This window comes from Haliaeetus leucocephalus, unplaced genomic scaffold (genome assembly GCF_000737465.1).
Source record: "Haliaeetus leucocephalus isolate CR32 unplaced genomic scaffold, Haliaeetus_leucocephalus-4.0 Scaffold1, whole genome shotgun sequence".
Lineage (NCBI taxonomy): Eukaryota > Metazoa > Chordata > Aves > Accipitriformes > Accipitridae > Haliaeetus > Haliaeetus leucocephalus.
In genome coordinates, this window is record NW_010972437.1 from 450,474 (window position 1) to 472,153 (window position 21,680).

Sequence of the window (21,680 nt, forward strand, 5' to 3'; positions counted from 1 at the left end):
CCCCCCCCCGTGTTTTTTCTGAGAAGATAGACATTGTAGAACAACTCTTCCTGTCTAAGGGGTAATAGTTTGTTATTTTAGCACACTGTGTTGTAGGAACATAATAACCTAGAAATGTTTCACAGATTAAACCTAAACTTCCCACCCTTGTACATCTGATCTCTGTGAGATTTTTTTTTTTGCCTGTGCAGAGACTAGAGGATCAGGCAACATGCCTAGTGCGCCTGTTAAAGACATGTTTGCCCTCTCATTAGCATTCAGGTATTGCGGGAAGTGCCCTACTCGGATCAGAGGCTTTTATGCTAAACACAGGAAAAAATGCTTATTAAATATTAGGAACAGCAGTTCTGTGTGAGGTTTTACTGGAAATACTGCATAGGCACAGGCCTCTGAGAGAATCTCAGCTCTTCTGATACTTGTTTTTGTTTTTTCAACCTCCCTGGAGAACAAGTGTCGCATTAGGTGAAATATATTTTTTCTAATTTGGATGACCTCAAGCACTGTAGCGAAGGACAGCATGGTTGTGTGTTGTTCATGTCTTACGACAGCTTCCATCGTTCAGGGATGGAGCGTGCGGTGTTTCGGGTGAGTCGCTGGCCTCTGTGATTTAATTCACAAGTAACATTCTGTGGTGTGGTAGGCGGTGGGGTAAAGGAGCGTGTTTCTGAGCCTTCTCCCAAGAGACACCATTTAGCTGCAGACCTGCTGGCCTGTCCTCAGCTTCACCTTCTGTCCAGTTCCATGAAAAGCGCTTCTTGTATGAGCAGTGTTTTTGGTGTCTGAGGTCACACGTGTGTGGTCCTGCCCGTCCTCAGCCACATGACTCTGTGCGGAGCTGCGGCTGTTCTTTGCACTGCCAGATCAAGGTTTGGGGATGGCACATCTCGATCGGTCATGAATATGCTGACTGTGCTGTGGAAAACCTAGCTGCTTTGTAATATTCAGTAGCCTGAGACGCATACAGAACATGCTGTTGACAGTAGCAGCAAAGCAGCTGTGCTCATTTGCGAGAAGCCAAGCCCATTCAAAGCAGCTTAATTTCTAGAAACAAAGAGTAGAAGAGTTGTGGGCACTTTGAGGAAAAAAACACCTGTAGTATTCTGTTGGCCTCTTGCTGTTAATGCTTCATTACAAGTGCTGGCTGTTCTTCAGCTGAGGAAGAAGTGAAAATGTCTCTTCAGCCCCACTCACTTTGGAAGGAGCAGGGAATCTCCTCTCCAGCATCTCAGTTGCAGTGTCTCTTGCCTTAATAATTTTGTTGTTTGTCCATATGTTGACCATAGGCTTTTCAGACAGCGGTATTGTTAAAGCTGGTATAATTCATGTCAGTATCACCACTTCCTATAGGCTTCTGAAGAGCATTGCAAAACCATTTTCAGCCTTAAGGCTTCCCCCCGCTCTGCTCTTTATGAAACTATTGCCAGCACCAGAGGCAGTAGAAATGTGTCCCGGCAGGAAAACATCCGTGAAACAAGTTACATTTGATTCATGTCTGAAGATAGTCTTCACAAACATGAGGGTGAGAAACACAGCTAAAAAAAGTTTAATCGTTTCTTAAACCATCACCTTCTACAGAATTTATGCTGTATTCACCAGGGAAAGCCATCTGTACCCACACTGTCAGGGTGGTGTTTTTTTTTTTTTTTTTTCCCCACGTCCTGGGCATATTGCATTTATAAAAATAGTATTCCCTGTAAATCAGGCTTTGGGAGCCAAACACTGTGAACGTTCAGAGCTACTGTTTTATACTGAGATTTAATTAATGCTGGGATGAGGCACAAGCAGTGCACATTGAGAGAGTCTTACAATAACATTTTACTTTAAAGGACATTAAACGCACCAACTACATTTATATCTTTCCTCTTCCCAGAGCTTTACCTGGCTTAGTAAGGGTATAAATAAACTGAAGAAACCTTCCAGGGTTTAGTGTACGATTATAGGTAATTTTAATTGCAATCGAAATTTTTTATTATTTCAGAAGAACAGGTACTTTTACAAGCACAATGAGTGAAATTACACAAAATCATGAATCCCTGTTTTTGTGTTTGATTTCCAGCTAACAGTTAATGAAGCAGCCGCTCAGCTGTGTGTAAAAGATAACGCGTTGTTGACCAGGAGAGATGAACTCTTCGCACTAGCTCGGCAAATCTCTCGAGAAGTTACATACAAGTATACTTACAGGACCACCAAGTAAGGTTTTAATTAACTCAAAGGACCTTTACTTTCAGGGAGCTAATCAGTCTGATAGCATTTCTTCTAAAGAACTGGAGACACTTTCTTCTTACTCTTTAGCTAGCAAAGTGCTCTTCTGAGGAGGGTAGGAAAATGCTGTTTAAGTTGTGAAGCTTTCAAACTGCTAAGATTTCGCCGTCTTGAATTACCTTTTTATTTGCTCTCTAGTTTTCCAGATTTTGCGATGATAGTGCATGTTGAGAGGCATCTGAGAGGCTGGCGTTTCAAGTATTTGAGGCATTTGTGTATTTCAAGGTTAATGCAAATAGGCAGAGTAGCCAAACCTGCTTAATATATCAGTTATTCTTTTTTCCATATACAAATTTGCCTTCTTAGTTTCCAGGGAGTGAAAAAGATAAGGTCATAGGGAGTGGCTTACAAACTTGCTTTAAAGGAACTGGAGTCCTAATTTCAGTTGTTACTGTTCTGTTAAATGAACTACTGTTATGAAACAGTAACAAAGGCAGCTTAACAGCTTTTAAATCCAATTAAAACTTTAGAATTAATAAATATGATTGAAAGTCTTGATACTTTCTATATAATATTTTTAAATGTTCACTCCCTTGAGTAATGCAGTATCCTTTCAAAATACATTTTCCTACACTTCTAGGAGCTTGTTATGGTTTTCCTTTGCTCCCCTTTCTTCCACAGTGATTACTGTAAATATACATCCGTTCTCGGTAAGTAATGCCAAAGGCATTTCTGTAATTCTCTGTGCTCAGGTAGCTTTCCTTTCTGTTCGGAAGAAGAGTGCATGAGTCTCTTGACATTTTTGAAAACAACACAAGGCGCTTGTATTCCTCTATACTTGAGTGACGTTTATTGTCGTCTCCAAGTGAATTGGAGGTTTTTTCTGTGCATCTCACTTGTTCTTGCCTGATTTATTATTTTTTTTCCTTGACTCTGTTTTTCATTATTATTTCTGATGGTCAGGGTTAATGTGCTGTTTACTGATAGTGTATGTGTCTTCTCTTCTAGATCTAAATGTGGAGAAAGGGATGAGCTGTCACCAAAGAGAATCAAGATAGAGGTACAGTATTGTGACTCCTGTATTTTGACCTATGCATGCTAAATAAAATTCACTTGTTTTGAAGGGATCTGTCTTAAGGAAATTTGTCAGAAAAACATTTGACAGAGAGTTGATGGGTGTGAGAGAGAGAGGTGGGGAACATCACCACTGTCTCTGCAAATGTAAATGCTTGATGGAGAAACCTGTAGGAGCAGGGATAAAGAGTAGGATTTGCTTAATTGTAAAGTTACTCTCAGTGTTTTGCGCTCTGAGTGAGTAGGAGGGGGAGGAATGAGACTGACTGATTTCCTGTGGTGGAATAAGCTTGAGCACTATAGGAAGTGTCTTCCCAAAAGGCCTCCTGCTTTTAAGTCAGTGTGAGGTGGGGTTTGCTTAATTCGCTTGAGTCAGCTTGTGATCTTGTCCAAAATCCAGAGTTCTGGGTAAGGATTGATGGTGGAATACTAACCATCTCTGACTATGCTATAAATTATAAACCTGATCATATTGAAAAGTCAAAAGCTAACTAAAAGCTGTATAAGTCAACAGAAATGTTTGTGCCTGTAGATATTAATTTACAGTTTTTTGTAATTAGTTTTGTGTAAAAACTGCATGTACACATGGCTAATGTATACACCTGCACAAGATGTTGTTGGGAGTTTCTTGTTAGGACTGCAGGAGCAACATATATATAGTTTATCTTCTTCTTTGGTTACCACTGCTGGGAAGTAAATGTGAGGCCTTTGAAAAAGTCACTTTTAATTTAAAAAAAAAAACAAACAACAAAAACAAACCTTGGAAGTATGTGTACCTATGTACCTCATAAGAATAGCAGATCTTCCTTATAATTTATTTTTTAAACAAATTACTGTTTCACTGTTACATGGGTATCTAATTCATCCTTAGTGCTGTGGGGTTTTTTTATTGTACTTCTGCTCCAAAAGGTGATGCTTAAACATGCATTAGAATGTAAGCTAGGCCTGAGCTAGATTTGTATGTGACACAGATAGGCGATATATTCTTTATCTGTAGAAAACAGTTGCAGCATCTTCTGGAATGCGTTTTTCATGTGTAACTTATTCTATGAAAAATGATGCACTGAATGTAAGGCTTTCATTTTTTTCAGTAGTGCGATCCTTTGTTACCTGTACAAAGGCTTTTCCTGTGAGGCAAACCCTGGTGAGAGCAGTTAGTTTTGAAAAGGCAATTATGAATAGGTATGGAGGAGTTAACATTTATTTATTTATTTATTGAGTTCTGTTGGTCTGTGTACAGCTGTAGTTTGAGTTTATATTATACAAAATATACACTTGCATTGAGGATTTACTGGTACCTTTGATGATAAGTCAGTAATGTCATTTAGATATGTTAGGATTTGCTTTGACCTATGCTTGTTCTTTGATCCACAAAAAAGAGCAGGGAAATGCTGCATTAAATGATTTTATCCACCTTCACCGTTATCTGCCTTGACCAACACGTTGCAGGATGGTTGCTTGAGTCTCCCCTCTTTTGCCCAGTCTAGTCCTACTTTATAAGAGCTAGTGGGGAGCTGCTGCTCCTCTGCTTGAAATAGTATTTCACTGACTATTGGATTTCAGCATTAGGAAGTTTTTCCTTCATTCAGTAATAATTGATGATGAGCAACTATCTAAAATGACACACTGCAAGGGAGGTGCTTTATTCCACAGGATCTTCATTGAAAGAAAAAGTAAAATTAAAATCCTGAAAAATACAGCATGAAACAGTTTTTTTGGGGAGCAGGAAATTTGGACAGCCTTTAGGGGATGTGCATTCTCTTATTTTCTGCATGGTGAAATCTTAAAGTCTGGAAGGCCTGCTTTCTCTAGACACTTTTTAGTTCAGTAATTCTGAGAAAGGATGTTTACTTGAATTTCTTTTTATCTAAAATTACAGTCATATTTTAAAATGCATGTGAAAATTCCATGTCCTAACTGTACAAATGACTATTTCAGAAATAGGACTTTTTTCCAAAATAAGAAATTGAAAATTAAACTAAATGAAATAATCTTTCATTTGATAGCATAGCATTATTAATTATGAAATTACCAGTGTTGTTACCAGCATAAATGTCTTTTTCCTTACAAGTTTGGGAGTCTTCTAAGGAGTAAACCATGACTTCAGTGCATTATAATTCTGAGATACACTGTAAATCATGGACTTTTCTTCAAAGAAATTAAAAAAAGATGCAGTATTACTAAGTAGGTCACTTTTACATGTGGTGTTTTGAGTTCTTGGGGCTTGCATTTTGCAAAAAAAAAAAAAAGCTCCTTTTTTTAGTAGTATGGGGATTTTTTTGTGTGTTGTGTTTTGTTCGTTTTTAGAAAAGTGGAGATAAAAATGAAAATGGTAGCAAATGCTGCAGATTTTTCCTTCTGTTCTAGATAAGAATTCCTCATCCTGTTTTTAAAGTTGTAATGCTTCAATGTGGCTCTATTAGCTCACTATCATGCTAATATCATGCAGAGGATCTGAACATGGGTGGGTTGGTGTTTTTTTGCTGTTGTTGTAACTAGGTCTTTTTTTTTTTTTTTTTTCCTTTCCTTTTTTTTTTTTTTTTGGTAAAGGTCATTTTGCCTTTCTGTTTTAAGGCTGAACTCTGTATTTTGATTCACCATTCCTTTAACCATTAGTCATTAATCTCTCTGCAAAGCGTGGTCTAAAATACTAGCGCTTGCATTTGGAAAGACTTCGCACCCTGTTTGCATAGTGTAAAAGATTACTTAAAAAAAAAAACCATGAGTTAATTTCCTGAAATATAATAACACTTAAAAAAAACTCCAGAGAGACTTTGAAGGTCATCGTTGAGCAGAGCTAGCAGAGCTGTGTGTGCAGGCTGCGACACTGCCAGGTTACAGCCGTCATTGTAAATTTATCCTCTTCATGAATATGAAACTCACACAAGCATTACAAAGAAACAATATGCCATGAATTACATCAAATTACCTGTAAAAGCCTTTCTCTTCCCCTGCGAGCTCTCCCCCTCTTATTCGTAGAGTGGGTGGGTGAGCTGTGGGAGTGAAGCGTAGAGAGGAGAAGGGAAAAAATTCTAGGCAAATGACAGACTAAAGGTGTGAAGGGAGTGAAAAAGGGAATGGAGTGAATTGGGTTTTGGAAGCAGATGATAAAAAAGGGTTGTCGTTCCTAAACCCGCTCTGGACAAAGGGCAGGACAGGCGAATAGGGATGGAAATGCCGCACCCTCTTGCAGAGCAAGGATCTCTCCTGCCATAGGTGTTGTGGGGTGGGGGCACCCCTTATTTTGTCATCTTCCGTGACTCAGTACCGGCACTGCTCAAAGCGATGAGCTGTTGTGGCACCAGCTTAGAAAGCAAAACAAGTCACAGGTATATCACGCAGAAGTCATGGAGGGAGAAGCTACTCATCGCTGCTGCTGCTGCTTTGCATTGGGGTTGAGGAGGTTCCCCTTCAGAGTCAGTGCGAACAGCCAAGAGAGCAAAGAAAGAGAGTTTTAAAAATATTCTTGCGGTCTGCGGTATAAAGGAATTGTTCTGTGTGTCAGTGTCTCCGTTCAGCTGAACGAGAGGGGTGGGGAGAGCTTGCAAAAGCTAATTTCACAAAGCTCAGTGGGAGTCAGGGGGCGCAGGCAGGGAGACCTGAGTGGAGGCTGCAAGGAAGCGTCTTCCCTTGGTGCCGGTACGGGTGGAGGGAGAGGAGAGAAAAGGCCCACCTCCACCGTTGCCGAGAAGGTTGAAAAGAAAACCAGTCGAAGTGTGGGATATGTGTTTTTCACAAAAACAGCAAAAGCAGTAGAAGCTACTGTTTGCATAGGAAAAATGTCATTAGGGGGAGCGAAAAAGCACATGTGGGACTGAGAACATCTGCTGCACGAAGCCGCTTGAAAAACAACTGAGCAGCAGCATGGCAAAACAAAAATGCTGTACTGCATGCAGCAGGCCCTCCTGACCGCAGAGGGAAAAGGAACCTCCAGGCAAACATGGTGCAGAGCAGGTCATCGCCTGGCCCAGCCTGCTCCTCGTCAGCCCTTACCGACGGAGCAGTGGGGAGGAGAACAGCCAGCGGTGGGGAAAGGCTCCAGGAAGGTGATCCAGAACTGCATCGTCACCAGAGTTACCTGCGTGACTGACGGGTGACGGTCGCGGCAACAAACAGCAACGGGTAGCCGGGCCTGCTTTTAGGAAACAGCCTTTGGTTTTGTATTGGCACGTGATCACAGATGCATTATAAAGAGCCGTGTTACCTGTTTTGTTGCAAAAATACGACCCTGAGTGATAGGTTTTTGTGTATGCAGTTTCTCATCTTCCTACACATAATCGTTCTCCTCTCCCAAACAAATTCAGGTCTAACTGTGAAAACGGTCAGTGCTAATGGAAATGTGCTGCAAAGCCTTTGTTTCTAGAGCATGAGGTTTTGTGGCAATTTACCTGGTTATGAAATTTTGCATACCTGTCATGTTTATTTTTTCCCTGAGGGAGTATGTTGGGTGGATAAAAGCAATATGCAGTGTTCAGACAGATTTTTTTTTTTTTTCCCCCTCCCCTGAGCATAAAGAATAGCTTTATTGGCATTATGTTGCACTGAGGGTCTGGCCACCTGACATGGGTCTGACCACCACTCTGCAGGTCAGTAGGCAGCCTGCCAACGGCATGGACCTTGTAGTCCTTCCTCTGTGGTTTTTTCTGAAAGATGGCTTTTCTTGTTCTTGGGCTGTAACCCATTTGTCCAGCTATTGTCAAAAATGTTATTATTTCAATGCGTGTGACCTCTAGAATCCACAAGGAAAATATACCTAATTTGGCATACTTTTGATACCTGGGTCTATGGATCCTCAGTGACAGGTGTCACTGTTTCCAGGTTTGGGTCTGTCTTAAGATCTCTAGCTTCCTCTCACATTGTGACAGTCACCTATACTGTGCTTTTGTAAACATTTCTGAATGTTCCTCTATTTTACATGAGCTTTACTTTCGTAATGCCAAGTAGGATAAATTTCTCATCTTGAACCTTTGCTTCGATGATTAATTTATTTTAATGGAGTCTGGCAGGCTTTCACAGGCACTTTATTTGCTTTATTGGTACATATGCAAGCTGCAAAAGAGATTTGCATGTCATAAGCATTTGAGACTGAAAGAATTATTGAATCATGATTTCCCATAGTATGTAAACTCTTTGCTACCCTACTTTTAAAATGGTGATATTTCATTTTGTGATACTAGTATAGGTTCTGTGTGAAATATGTTGAATTTCAGGAGGCTTTGCTCAGTTTCTCAAGGTTAGTGTATCCAGCTGCTGTGCCTTATTCTCAACTTCATATAAACTTGATTTCTTAAGAATCTCTAAAGCCGCTGTATGTAGCGAGTGACAGAAGCCACGGGCCTGAATCTACCTGGCAAGAGTGAATGTGAACTAGTTTAATGTCAGTGACAACAGTAGTCTGGGTTCACCTGAAACTGTAAGAGATGAGATATGATTGCCTGTGTATGCCATTTTAGATATATAGCAGTTGTTGTTGAAAGGCTATGTGTATTTTATGCATAAACTTAAATGAAATGGATAGCACAAATATGTAAATTGGAGTCCAGAATTTTTACAAAAGTTCAGGAATGGTTTTAGTTGTTTTTTTATTTCTTTTGAGTATACAGAGAGGGTGAAGAAAAATCAGTAATATGTCCCTCTTGGTGTTTGGTTTCTTCTTATGCTCAATAGGATGGCTATCCTGATTTCCAGGACACAGTCCAGTCGCTGTATCAGCAAGACAAAATGCCACTCGCTTTGGCTAAAGGAAAGAGTGAAGACTCAACAGCTCTTAATTCCCAGGTAAACCAACTGCACTACACTGTGAATAATATAGACCACGTCTTTCTTTGTACATCGATTTTGATGTATTGTTTTGATGACTCAAGTAATTATTGTCAATTTTCAAAGGCTACCTAGCTTTGCTGTGATTGCATCACTCTTAATTTGGGTTTACCTTCTGAAACTGTTCTGACACAGTGCTACACCTTTACCCTTGTTAGTTCCAAGAAGGTAAGATCTAGTGTAGTAGGCTTGAAAATACGCGATTGCTTGTTGGGAGCAAGTAGGGTACTATTGGTACAGTATGTGCTGTGTTACTTGCTTTATTAGATATAAATGGAAAGTTCAAGTTACTGAGTCTAGAGGAACAGAGTAGGTGATCTTGGAGTCCTCAGTTCTGACGTTTCTTGTAAGAAGAAAGGCCAATATATTTAGGAAATAGTGAACCTCTGGATCCGAGAGGATAATTTGCTTTCGAAGTAACATCTAGCCGGGTGGAAGTGCAGTGTTTTCGAGTATCCAGAACGCTTTTTATAAATGAAGACAGGCTTCCGATTCTTTCTTTGTCTTTTCTGTAGTGTATCCCAGCCTTGAGGCAAAATACGCATCTCCTACTGCCAGTTGTTGCCAAGGAGGGATTTCATGCTAAGTTGCTACAAATTTATTTTGTATAGCTGATTTGCGCAAATGTAATCGCCAAATTTTCATGTAAGATTACATTTAAGAGTTACACTCCTGTTTCCTGAGACTAGATGTGTTACCCTGTCTTTTACCTTCTTCTATTGCAAAGTCGTGTACAGTCATAGAAATCTGTTCATTGCAATGCATCAAAAAGCAATTATGCTACATGTTCTGATGTCACATGATTAAATGAACTTCATTTTTGCAAGCTTATTTTCATCTGGTGTATGCTTTAAAGTTTTCATAGGTCACTGCTACATAACAATGGATTAGAGATTTATTTTAAGCTTAAATGTATCTACAAGTCTACACGTTTTTCTGCAGTGATCAGAAGCATTATTGCTGTTTAAAATTCTGGTTTTATCCCAGTTAAACAACAAAGATGGCATGATTTTATTCTTTTTAAAAATTATTTTATAGTTCAAAAGTTGTAACAGGAGTGACAGAATAGCAAAATTAAAGCACACTTGAAAGTAAACTGTTTGAAAATAGTTTCTTTTTTTTATGTACCTCCCAAGACCAAGCTTGAGCTATCAGTGCTCTTCTGCAGAACCTGATGAGCTCTAAGCCAGAGTAAGTAAATATCGGTCATGTCACTACCCTGCTGTCAGGATCATCACTGTGCTGGAGAAGCTCAGATTTTGCTGGTCTATTATGCTGTCATTTTATTTGTAAATTGTTGAACTATGCTGAGTAAGCAGACTTTCATGGGAAGTCAGGGCTTTCATCATCTCCCAAGAAAAGTTAAGTGCTCTGCAATTAATAGGCCTCTGTACTAGCTGAAACACTTATGGCATTACCTGGAAGAGAAATTTTTTTTTTTCCTATCAATTGTAGATGTTAAGTTTGTACATATTCTGTTCTTATGTTCATTGTGGCTCTTCTAAATCAACTTTCTTGACTTGTGATTTTATTTTTGCAAGATGCTTATTTACATTCTCAAGAACAAGATTATATTGAAAGTTTGAATTCTCTTGGCATTAAAGTCAATGACAAACATTCAGACACCATTTCCTCCCACGTTGCACTGCATTGTTTAGTTTCACTCTCTAGAGGTGTATAGGTCTTGTTCTTCTTCTAGACAGACATTTCACACCTTTATCCCCCACAAACATACTGTCATCCTACACTTTCAGAATGGCAGATTTTTAAGCTTGTGTAGTGCTGTTTCCTAAAATAAAGATTCCAAGATGTCTGGTGAAATCTTGGCATAAGTTTTTAGCAGATGTTGCCATTGCTCTTGGAATACTTTTTGGAATACTTTGTGAAGACATATATTTGAACAGAGCTAACTGGATAATTAAGACATTATTTCTTGCTTTTCTTGAGATTCTCTTCACGTAACCTGCAGTCCTAAAGTGCAGAAAGTGATTTTTGTGTGTTTTCGAAGAACAGAATTTAATGTTGCATTTCTGCATGGATGAACTACAGCAGCTTGCATTTTAAGTATTCTTGAGTGACTCAGATGTACAGTATGAAAATCTTTATGGGTGCAAAAATATTTTGTTTGCTTGATAGTTTTGAAGAAACTGTAAAGCACACATCTGTACATCTGAGTCAACAAAAACCTATATCTAGGCTGTTAGTGTTATCATCTGATATTGTTTTCTTTCCCTGTTGTGACTCGCTGTATGTATGTATATAAAGAGAATTCTTTTTTGCTTTATTTGCAGTCAGAAAAGGTGATGGCAAAACAGATGGAGTTTCTTTGCAACCAGGCTGCATTAGAAAGACGTCTTTCCACAGGGTGTTACAGACAAAACTCAGAAGAGCACAGCCCCAATGGCATGTCATTAGATAATGCTGATGGACAAGGTATGGTAGCTTCCAGGCATGGCATTCCTGCCAGCAAATACATTTGATATTGCGCAACCTTTGTCAGTGGTGTGGTGTTATTTATCTAGTATAGAACACTGAGCACTGAATGGACAAGACAAGATCTCTGCCCTGAAGTGCTTACAGTCTAAATAATGCAATCAGATGTGCAGTCAGATTCTGCTCTGTTACTCTAATGTGTCTGGGCAAACTGCTTTCCCTATGGATAGCATGGGGAGGGAAGAAGGCAGGGTACGCTACTATTCTTGAGGGCAGAACTTGGCACTAGCTTTATCCTAAGTTTTGAAAACAGAGCAGAATGTTGCATGTCTTTCTGTTCTTGCTTTGTGGAAATTGAAAATGAAGCAGATAATGTAGTTGGTACCCCTTTTTGTTTACCTGTTTGTGCAGTCTAGGAACAAAACCTGAGAACCTGGCTATGTAAATGACTTAGAACTAAGCAGATTCTAACGATGTTCTTAGTAGCTTGTTATTCTTCAAAAAAGCTTATGATTTTGTGGTTATCTCTTTGATTTACCAAGTGGCTATTCCTTAGCTTGAATTAATTTTAGGAGTGTTTGTTTTGTTCGAGCACTTTCTGTTTGGATTTCTTTTTTTACTGTTGTGAAATGAGACAAAATGTTATAAACACAAGAAATACAACCAGAAGTTCTTGTATCTGTTTTTTAAGAGCTAGTTTGTTTAAGGGGGAGGGGGGGGAGAAGCAGTAGCGGGAGAAAGAGAAACTAAGGGAATCCATATAAGTGAATGTTAAAACATGTTTTCATTTGTATGTATTGGTCAAGCAATGCAGTACACAAGTATACAGGAAGAATTAGGTGTGTGGATCCAGCTCTTCTTGATGGTACAAGCTTCTTTATACATTTATCCATTGTGCAGTGGGAGGGGGAATTTTTAGGATCTCAAAGGGGTTTTGAGCAGAATAAGAGAGTTGGTTTTTTTGGTTCCTTGGTTTGGTGGTTTTGGTTGGTTGGGTTTTTTTGGTATGGCTGAGTGTCCCTTTCTAGCAGTGCCTGTGGAATAGTCTGCAAAGCAGCATATTTCCATAAGCCTTGTTTTGCTAGAAAACTTTCCTGAGCAGCTGGAATTTAGGATGCGCTTTTGCTGATAGAATTTGTATGTCTTTAAGTCTCTACCTGTTTTTAATATTGCTTTGCTTTTAATGCATCAATGTTTCACTGTGAATAACTTCCAGGTGAAAGACCGCTGAATCTCCGAATGTCAAATCTGCCAAGTAGACAGCTGCAGCACGTTTCACTTGATGGAGAGCAGCATGTTGGAAAACCTCTGTGCAGTGATTTGATCCGGCTTTACCCCAGTGGTGAGGCAAAGTCCCAGTCCTCGGGTTAGTGCTGTCCCTTGTAAATTACCCACCTTTTCTTACAAAGCCTGTGATGAACTTACTAATACATGATCTCTCTGAGTGAAGAAGCCAGTAGCTCAGCCTGGCATGCTTTGTGTGTAACCTTTTAATCAAGGCTTTGGACAGAACTTCAAGAGGAGTGTTACTTGCTAATCTAGAATCAGATTGAATATTATTTGAGAAAAGCTTAAAGGATTCGTAACTAGGTTCAGATAAGCAAGTTCTGGCATGTGTCTGTCCTCAGATAGTGGTATTGACCCAAACTACTGCTGTTAAATACTTCTGTTGCTGTCATTGTAATGCAGTTTGATTATAACATGGCTTCACTCTGTGTAAAGGAATCCGACTTCTTATAAAGACTTTTTATTCTGGTTTGTAAGGACCTAGCGCCATTCCTATTCTGTCAACCAAATCATGCATTAAGTCTTTTGAACTGGCTTTCCCATTCACTGACTTCTGCTCACTGGCAATCCTGTCATTTACCTCTGGCATGGGGGGAAACTCATTATAAGGTTGATAGAAGACAGCAAGAATCCTTTGTGAAATCTATATGGGTGGTTTCAGTTTAATACTCGGCACACTGAGATAAAGCCAGGAATTCTTGACACTTTCACAACTTCAGGAATAATAATAAAATCCCACCTGAGTTTGGAAGATGCAATGGGAAGGAGGTTATTTGAAAGACAAGATGCAAAAGTAGTTGTTTTCAAGACTGGGCAGAATCTTACATCTTCCACTTTGGTATAGTGCAATCTTAGCTCACCTTTTTTTGCAGTTTATCCCAATCCCAGTGATAATTCACTTAGTGGAATTTCTAGTTGGGGATTTTACCAGTTCCCTTTCAAAATGCAGGTGAAGAGTGCATCTCCACTAAGCCCTGATGCCAGAGAGAACTGAAGTAAATCTGTGGTGATTACTCTGTCATTGTCACTGCAATGTAACTGAGGTGGTTCTAACCCAGCTGGGTTAAAGCCCAGTAGGAGGAGGCAGAATTTACTGCTTCAACTCTTAGTATCCATATGGTTCATGGACCTTTTTCTTGAATTAAGAACAGAATATATTTGTTTCCAAGCAGCATTTTTAACATCTTTTTTTCTTTCTTTCTTTTTTTCTTTTCTTAATGCAGAAGGCCTTGGTATTTTAAAGGATTTTCCTCATTCGGCTTTTAACAACATAGAAAGGAAGGTCATAAAAACAGAACCTGAAGACACAAGATAGTCATTCTGCTCTGGAAAATGGTGTCATAGTAAAGAATGAAACTTCACAAGAGAAAAAAAACCAGCCTTAATAACCAGTGTTGCCTCATTCAAATAAGAGATTTCAATAGCCAAAGCCTAAGAACTGGTACAGTAATCTGTGGAAGCAGGAAAGCAAGAGACACTGCAAACTAAAACAGTAATACAGGTGGATAAACATTCCTGTAAAAGTGGTTTTATAACGTGGGAAGATTCACAAATTAATATTGTGGGTCTTCATTATTTAAGAATGTATTATGTATTTGTATAACTTATCAAAGTAAATCTAGATGTCGGGACGTGTATTGAGTCCAGTAGATGTGGCTACAGTTCATTTTACTTGAAATTTCAATGTCTACTTTTAAGTGTACCTAGCGTAGATATGGTTGTTAAACATTTGAATTAAAAATCCTTGGAGAATTAGGAATGCGAACCTTGTGACACAATTAACAGCAAGTTTGCAACAATATTTGTAGAAAAAAGGAAAATGCATAAAATATTTCATGGTTTAAAATGTTATGTGGATATAGCATAGACCTAGACCCTGATTCTGTATTATAGCGGACGTACTTGACACTTAACTATTGTTACATCACTTTCAATGGTTTCAGCAGCCTTTGTGTAACACACTTACAGCATAATACCTACCTACAGTTCAGGAGTGTAGAAAATGCCAGTTAGAGTATGGAAGAGTCCATATGATTGGCTCCCGTTTTGCTGGGAGAAACTATGGTTTGATATACTGTATAATTACTAAAATCTCATTTGGTAGGAAACCCAAGAGACCAAGTAGCATGGACAGGGCTGCAAAAATTGTGATTTAGACCATTATAACTTTTCGGACTTCTCTGTGGATCTTAAAAGAGAAGGGGAAAAAAAAAAAAAAAAGCAAGCCTCCTAGGTGTGGCAAAGATGAAATATGATGCAGGATTTGTGCATTGGTGTAAAAGGTTGCACCTGATATCCAGAAACCATAAGATCTTTTGGAGGAGAGAGACAAGGAGTTACGTCTTTAGCATGTGATTCCTTATTAAGTGCTGTCCAGCCCACATGATTCTATGAATATACCGTATACTGCATACAGTATGCCAATATGTTTCTTTATATATGTGATTAATTAACATCTGTATTCTTTATTTATTTGACAGTTTTTATTTTTTGTACATTTTCACTTTTGCAGATGTCATTTTATCTAAGGAGAAATAGTCGGCATATAACTTTGGAATTTACCATGGTGTGTTTGTGTGCATCCATTTTTCCTCTGTGCAACTCCCTCAATAAGAGTTGCTTTCCCGCAGTCAAAATAGTTATATGCCTCAGTTTCTGAATACAGTTTTTGCCTACAATGTGTTCTGGAGGGGAAAGGGAGGGCTGAAGAAAGTAAGTTACCATGCCAGTGGGTAAACTTCCATATTCAGGTGTGCACTTCATGTCTGCAGTTTGCTCTGTGTCATAGATGTGTGTTAACGATTCAGTCACAGTCTATGTTGTACTGAAAGGGTCAGCGAAATGTGAGCTGAAATGTCTACACTGCAGTCTCTTATCACTGTAAACGTATCTAATTATTTTATCACTTTTGATTTGTGGAACAAAGCTTTATAGTAGAAACACCAGTAAACAACTTTTTATACTATTAAAATGTTTGGTTTTTTAAAAAAATGTTTCTTGAACTGTATGGTACTGTTTCACTTACTGAAGTATCTTACTTTAAGCAACGGAGTTTGCAGCTTTGCTGTTAGAAATAAGAGATTGAATGTGTAGTTATATTTCCTCTTTCCTGTTGTGTGAGCTAGTAATACGGATAAGATATTCCTTGAGTTTGTAACATTAGCCAGTGCCCTGGTTAGTATCCGAGTAGCTTTCATGAGATGTGTATGGAACTTGTTAAAGGACAGCTTAAGGTTTGAACTATACTGGCATGATCAAAAGTTGCGCATGGATCACAGAAGAAGCTCTTAAGCTTGCTGGTCTCTTCAATTAAAGTGAGAGGAAGGACAAAGAACTTGCTAAACAGCACGCTGTTTCAGTTGAGTCCAGAGTTTATTTTGTAAACACTAATGTATTAAATTTGCTATAAATTAAAGTATATAACAGTTATATTTTTGAGTTGTAAATACAGTACTTTGTGTCACGACCAGTTGGTTATCTCTAGAATGATATTTCAGTTTATAGTCCAACAGGCCATTTCAGTCTCAATAAGCTGGAAGCAATTTTTTTTACTGTTTTGCAGCTGTGTGACTTTTTTTTTTAACCTGGGGAGGGAGGTGGAAGGTACATTCTGAGATTGCACATACATTTGGTAATAGCAAATATTCAAGCGTTGGTCTTTCCATGACAAAGGTCTTGGTGGACTGCAACTTGACTAGCCTCTAGAGTCGCAGGTGAAGTCTTGCCCTCATCTGCTCTTGAAGGGTTGCTAGATTCAGGGTACTCTGGATCAAAGGCCAGCCCTGCAAATGTTGCCTGTTCTTATCCACATGTTTATATTGTTGCTTACGAAATAAAATTCACCGTGAGAACTCTTTAGTTTCCCCAGGGGTTTTTCCTTCTTTTTTTTTTTTTTAATTTTATTTTATTTTATTGTGTTTTCTAAAAGGAGGTGTTAATTCTCTGGGGATAGGGGAGGAGGGAGTAGCTTGAACAGCAGCTCTCACTGGAGGAAGCCTTTTCCGGCTCTTGTGGTTGAATCCTCATTAATGGGTAGCCTCGTTACGTGCACAGCCTGCGGGGCTTGAGTGGGCCACGGCAAAGAGGGAGGAACTAAAACCCAGGAAGGGTCTGCAGCGTGCCAGTCATATTTAACGCCCTCCCCACCTCCCGCACTCTTGCTTTTGTGCATGCTTATAGTTGCAGAAGAACGCCAACAAAGCAGATCTGCCAGGAGGTGATCCTAGGCAGCTGTAGGTGGTTGTTGGGAATGCAGGAGACGAAGCATCGCTGCCCAGCCCTGTGGCTGCCCTCGACGCTTGTCTTGGTGATCCACCCCGGTTCAACTCGCTTTCTAAACGACGGCCCACATCCGATAGTGAAGTGCTAAAGTGTCGCTGGAGGACAGAAACTGAAGGGGAGATGGGGTATAAATAGGGAAGAGAAACAGACCAGGGAGCAAAAATATCCAAGAGAAGTGGGGGGGAACCCCACCAAAACCCCTCAAAAATGGGCAGCTTGCTGAGATGATGTAGAAGTTGGGTGTGATTTAGAGGGGAGGGGAGAATCCGCTCAGCCCGACGGGGTCAGAGTCAGGTGCAATCCCCCTGCTTTCTCCCGGTCCAGAGGAGATTAGATGTGGGAAATCGGAACCAATGGCTAAATGTTTGCTGGTTTTTGTCTGCACTTCAGTGTGATCCTGCCCGGTTCTGGGAGAGGAAATGGGAGGGGGAAGGAAGCAGCTAGGCACTGTTGTCATGAAGGATGGGACAGAATATGGCACGAGTTATTTATTGATCTTCCAGACTGCACACAAGTAGAACTGGAAAACCTTTAGGTACTTACTCTTTCTTAACTTGCAGCAGCTGGCTGAAGTTCAATAAAAACACAGTGATGCTGGGCAGGCAGGGTCCTCCTAGGGCCCACAGGCTTGCGTCAGGCCCACCAGATTCAGTGTCTCACCCAGGTGCTGCGAAGCTTAATGCCGGGAGCTCCTCAGCTGGGAAGCATTGTTGGATTAAACAACTATTACAGAAGGGTCATTAATGTTAATTTCAAATTCAGGAGGTGCCTGTTTCTCAACGGAGCCAAAAACCCTCTTTGTCTTTTAAATTTTTATGGCTGGCTACCTGCCTAAAGCTCCTGTGTCTTCTTCTAAATAAGGAATTGATATGAGGGTCAGCAGGGAAGGCGTCCGCTCGTGGGGATGGCTTTGCCCACGACAACGGCTGCAGAACTCGTTTCCTCCATGTTTTCTTTTCGAAATGCAGGGAACTGGTACACAAACACCAGGTTCAGGCACGGTGCTGAGATGTCTTCCAGTGGCCCCTAGTTAAAGCACAAAGGCTCGTTCCCGCACTCGGGCTTGGACCCGGGCTCCCGCGGCGGTGGGGAGAGCGCACCGTGCTCCGGGCACCCCGCTCTGCTCCTTCCCTTCTGCGCGGAGCGATTTTCCGGCTGAAAGAGCGGCAGCGTCCCTAGCACCTCCACGCTGGCCGCAGGCAGGCTGGGCCGCGGTTTCGGGGTGCCGGCTGGTGGGGGGGTGTCTGCTGCCCCGGGCGTGCCTCTGCCGGGGCGAGGAGGGGTCGGGCTGCTTCCCAGCCTTGAGCTGGCGGGGTCGTGCCGTGGGGCTCGCTGGCTGCCTCCTTAAGCAGGAAAACGAGGAGAAATGCCATGAGGCTCTTTTCTGCTGTACAGAAGGGTTGAAAAGATGTTGTGCTGCAGTGATTCAGTGGGGAAAGGATAAATCCCTCACATACACCTACGCACCACCACGAGAAAGAACTCCGTGGGCAGAGAAGGAGCAGAACATGAAATATGAATTTCCTCGAGCTGCTCGGGAGGAACGGCTTTCCAGAGCCCTTCCTCTGGCGGCTCTGTGCTCCCTGGGGAGAAGGTCTGCCCCCGCCTGGGGAAGGCCCCCCCGGCGCGGGCTGCTCGCCCTGCCCCATCGCTCGCACCTGCAGCCTTGGTGAAGGGCGAGTCCCCTTCTCACAGGGTTTTGGGCTGCGGTTCCCACCCGAGGAGACGGGTCGAGGCTGGCTGCCCGTCCCCCTGTAAGCTGGCAGCTCCAGCAGGCAGCAGCTCCAGGGCCAAGGGAGGCGGCGGGGGCGGCTCCCACGACGGAAAAGCTTGGGAAACCCTAGTGTAGGCTTCTGCCAAGTCCTTGGGTCATCAAGTGGTGCCCCAGACAACTGCTTGCCCCAAAACCACCCCCCACCCCCTCAGCCAAATCTGTGATGCTCCTGACTCCCTGTTCTTTGGTAAGTCCACAAAGAATACCCCTCTCCGGGGCGGGGGGGGGGCTGCGGCTGGAGATGCTGAAAGGGTCGACGAATGCTTCTGCCCGTTTAACAACATGTATGGAGGTCCTTAAAGCGTGTTCATCTGAGATGCGCACCATCTGCGATGGTCTCCGGTGGAGTAGGGGCCGCGCAGAGCCTGGTGCACTTGCGGAGTCCCCCGGAGGAGCCGTTGCAGCAAAAGTAGTTGCTGCTGGTTCGGGTACATTTGATTTACATTGCAAGGGGTTTTATTCAATTTTGTTTGCTTTCTTAAATATTTTATATTACTTCTCAGTAAATTTGAATTCCTCCTATGTCTTTAGAGTGTGTGTATATGCAGTTAATTTCCTATTACCTTGGGGATTTTAGACAGCTTCATTCTCAGAGCTATTTAGAAAATTATTTAATCACCTTGGAAAATCCTATGTAGCCAAAAAGTCTTGTGTTTACTTATTACTCGGTTGTAAATTGGTGGTGCGAAACATAGCAGTACTGGGTTGTAAAACTGCACATAAGCCTCCATTGAAATCCAGTGCCAAAATTTAGAAAAAAATAAAAAATTAACTCTTTGCATGCAGTGACACGAATGCAAATGAATTTTTTCATCTTAAGGTTGGGCAGGAATTTCCGAGGTTTCTGCAGAGCCGAGTAACCCCACAGATTCAGGGTAGCTCATCGGTGACACACCGAATTAGGATGTGATCATATTTACGCATTTTGAAACCCCGTAATGACTCATCCGTATGCCATTAAAAGTTTGTGCTTCGTACATGTGTGTTTGGCTGCTGAAAAGGGGCCGTGTCGAACACCCACGGGGTATCGGGAAGACAGCCTTTCCTCCCACCACCGCCTGCGGCGGGCAGGGCACGGAGGCACGGGCGCCGGGACGCCGCTCGGCGGCGGGTGCCCGCCTGCGGATCTCAGCCCTCTTGCCCCTTGTCCCCAAAAGGGGATTTGCACAGACAGAAAGTCGCTACCCGGGGGGCCCTTAGGTTCAGCATCGCCATGCCGTAAAAAGAAGCGTGAGCTAGTCCCCCCGGCTTCATACAGAAATACCGGGGGTTATGTTTCTCAAGGACCCGCTGAAGTCACTCGTCTCTCTGCTTGACGGCACCGTTTACTGGACCCAGTGCGTGTACAAGAACCGCCTTATTTTTAAGGGACAAACCCCAGCCTTTTCCCCGTGCACAAAACGAAAGTCCACGGGCGTCTGGTGAGCCCCCAGCTGAGCCCGGGAGGGGGCACGGTCCCGGCCCGGGGGTGACGTGGTCGAGGGCTCCCACTGGTTTTGGTGGAGCGGTGTCAGCCTCACGCCCGCTCGGCAGCCTCGGGATCCTCCTCGCGCTCATTCAGGAGCTTCAGCTTTGCCGCCACGCACAGACTGATCTCAGCAGCATCCCTCTCGTATCTCCCCTCCCTGGCTCACTTCCAGCCTCTCCCGCGTGCGCCCGGTTATTACTGTAGCATCCAGCATGTTTTACTTCATATTCATCTCTTTGCACATACCGGCCCACTCACATATTAGATCCGAATCTTTCTTTTCTTTTTTTTTTTTTTTTTTTTTTTTTTTTTTGCTTGTTGCTCGACGAAGCGGTGAGGCACGACACGCCGCGTGTTGTGACACATCCTGACAGGTCTCGGCGGTACGGCACGGAGCAGCCGTCTCCGCTGCGCCCCGGCTGCCTCACCGGCCAGACCCACCGGCTGCCGGCAGCAGCCCGCCTTCAGGGGAGCGGAGGAGAGTGTTGGATGCCGTGGATGGTGATGGCACCGAAGGTGTCTTGGCTTTTAATATATACCTCTTGCCAAAGCAGGGAGAAAGGCATGGAAAACCACAGCTGTTTGGTATGCCCAAAGCCTTGCTGCAGTCTTCTTCGATAATATTTTGGCTTTTCTTTCTCACGGGCGGTGGCGGCCACGTTAGCTGAAGATGACTCCATAGGGCTGGTTGGGGCCACGTAAGATTCCCTGCTGTGTTGCTAGCACTGAAAGGTGAAATGCCAGAAATAGTGCGAATACAGAGTTTTCAAATTATTTTGGCGTGTTACGCATGTGGCCAGTTTTAAAGGAAAGGTTTTAAAGCTTGATAGGAACAATGAGTTGCAAACGGGAGGGAGAGCGGATCATATCTTCTTGCCGAGGAGTGGTCATGAGTGGCTGGGGAAGACGTACCGGTGCATGGCTTCAGCAGGGGTGGCATCTCTGTGGCTGGATTTTTGTCTTTTTTGCATCTTCTGAAATCTCATTTTTCTGTTTACTGATTTGCCTCTTCTGGAGTGACCTACTCAAAAGGTCTAAAAAGTACTTCTGCTGGCTGGTGGAGTCTGGTTTTATTTAAATTTGTAGAGGAAAAAAGTTGGAATGATATTCAAAGTGGCCATTTTAAAGTATGCATCCATCGCAAGAGATCTCTGATGTAACTGTAGACATTTTAATTATGAGATAGAGAAGAATTCATGTCAGTGCTTGAAACCAAGTTTACATCTCATCCTCATGCAGATGACTTTCTCTTGGTGTCCGAAATGATCCCCTGGGTCCCCACGCAGCAGGGTCCCATCTCGTTTCCCAGAGGCAGTTTGTTTCTTCCCTCAAATAGAGGTT

General features: G+C 42.1%; 1 protein-coding gene across 1 annotated transcript in view; it reads left to right on the top strand.

The window, feature by feature from the left end:
• Nucleotides 1-15,013, top strand: part of NAB1 (NGFI-A binding protein 1 (EGR1 binding protein 1)) — a 19,457-nt gene extending 4,444 nt beyond the window's left edge. The window contains exons 2-7 of the mRNA XM_010563911.1: nt 2,057-2,190; nt 3,211-3,262; nt 8,944-9,054; nt 11,388-11,529; nt 12,746-12,895; nt 14,040-15,013. Of these exons, the coding sequence (XP_010562213.1) occupies nt 2,057-2,190; nt 3,211-3,262; nt 8,944-9,054; nt 11,388-11,529; nt 12,746-12,895; nt 14,040-14,131 (681 nt within the window). The 3' untranslated portion in view covers nt 14,132-15,013. The remainder of the gene's footprint in view (nt 1-2,056; nt 2,191-3,210; nt 3,263-8,943; nt 9,055-11,387; nt 11,530-12,745; nt 12,896-14,039) is intronic.
• The last annotated feature ends 6,667 nt before the right edge of the window (nt 15,014-21,680 follow it).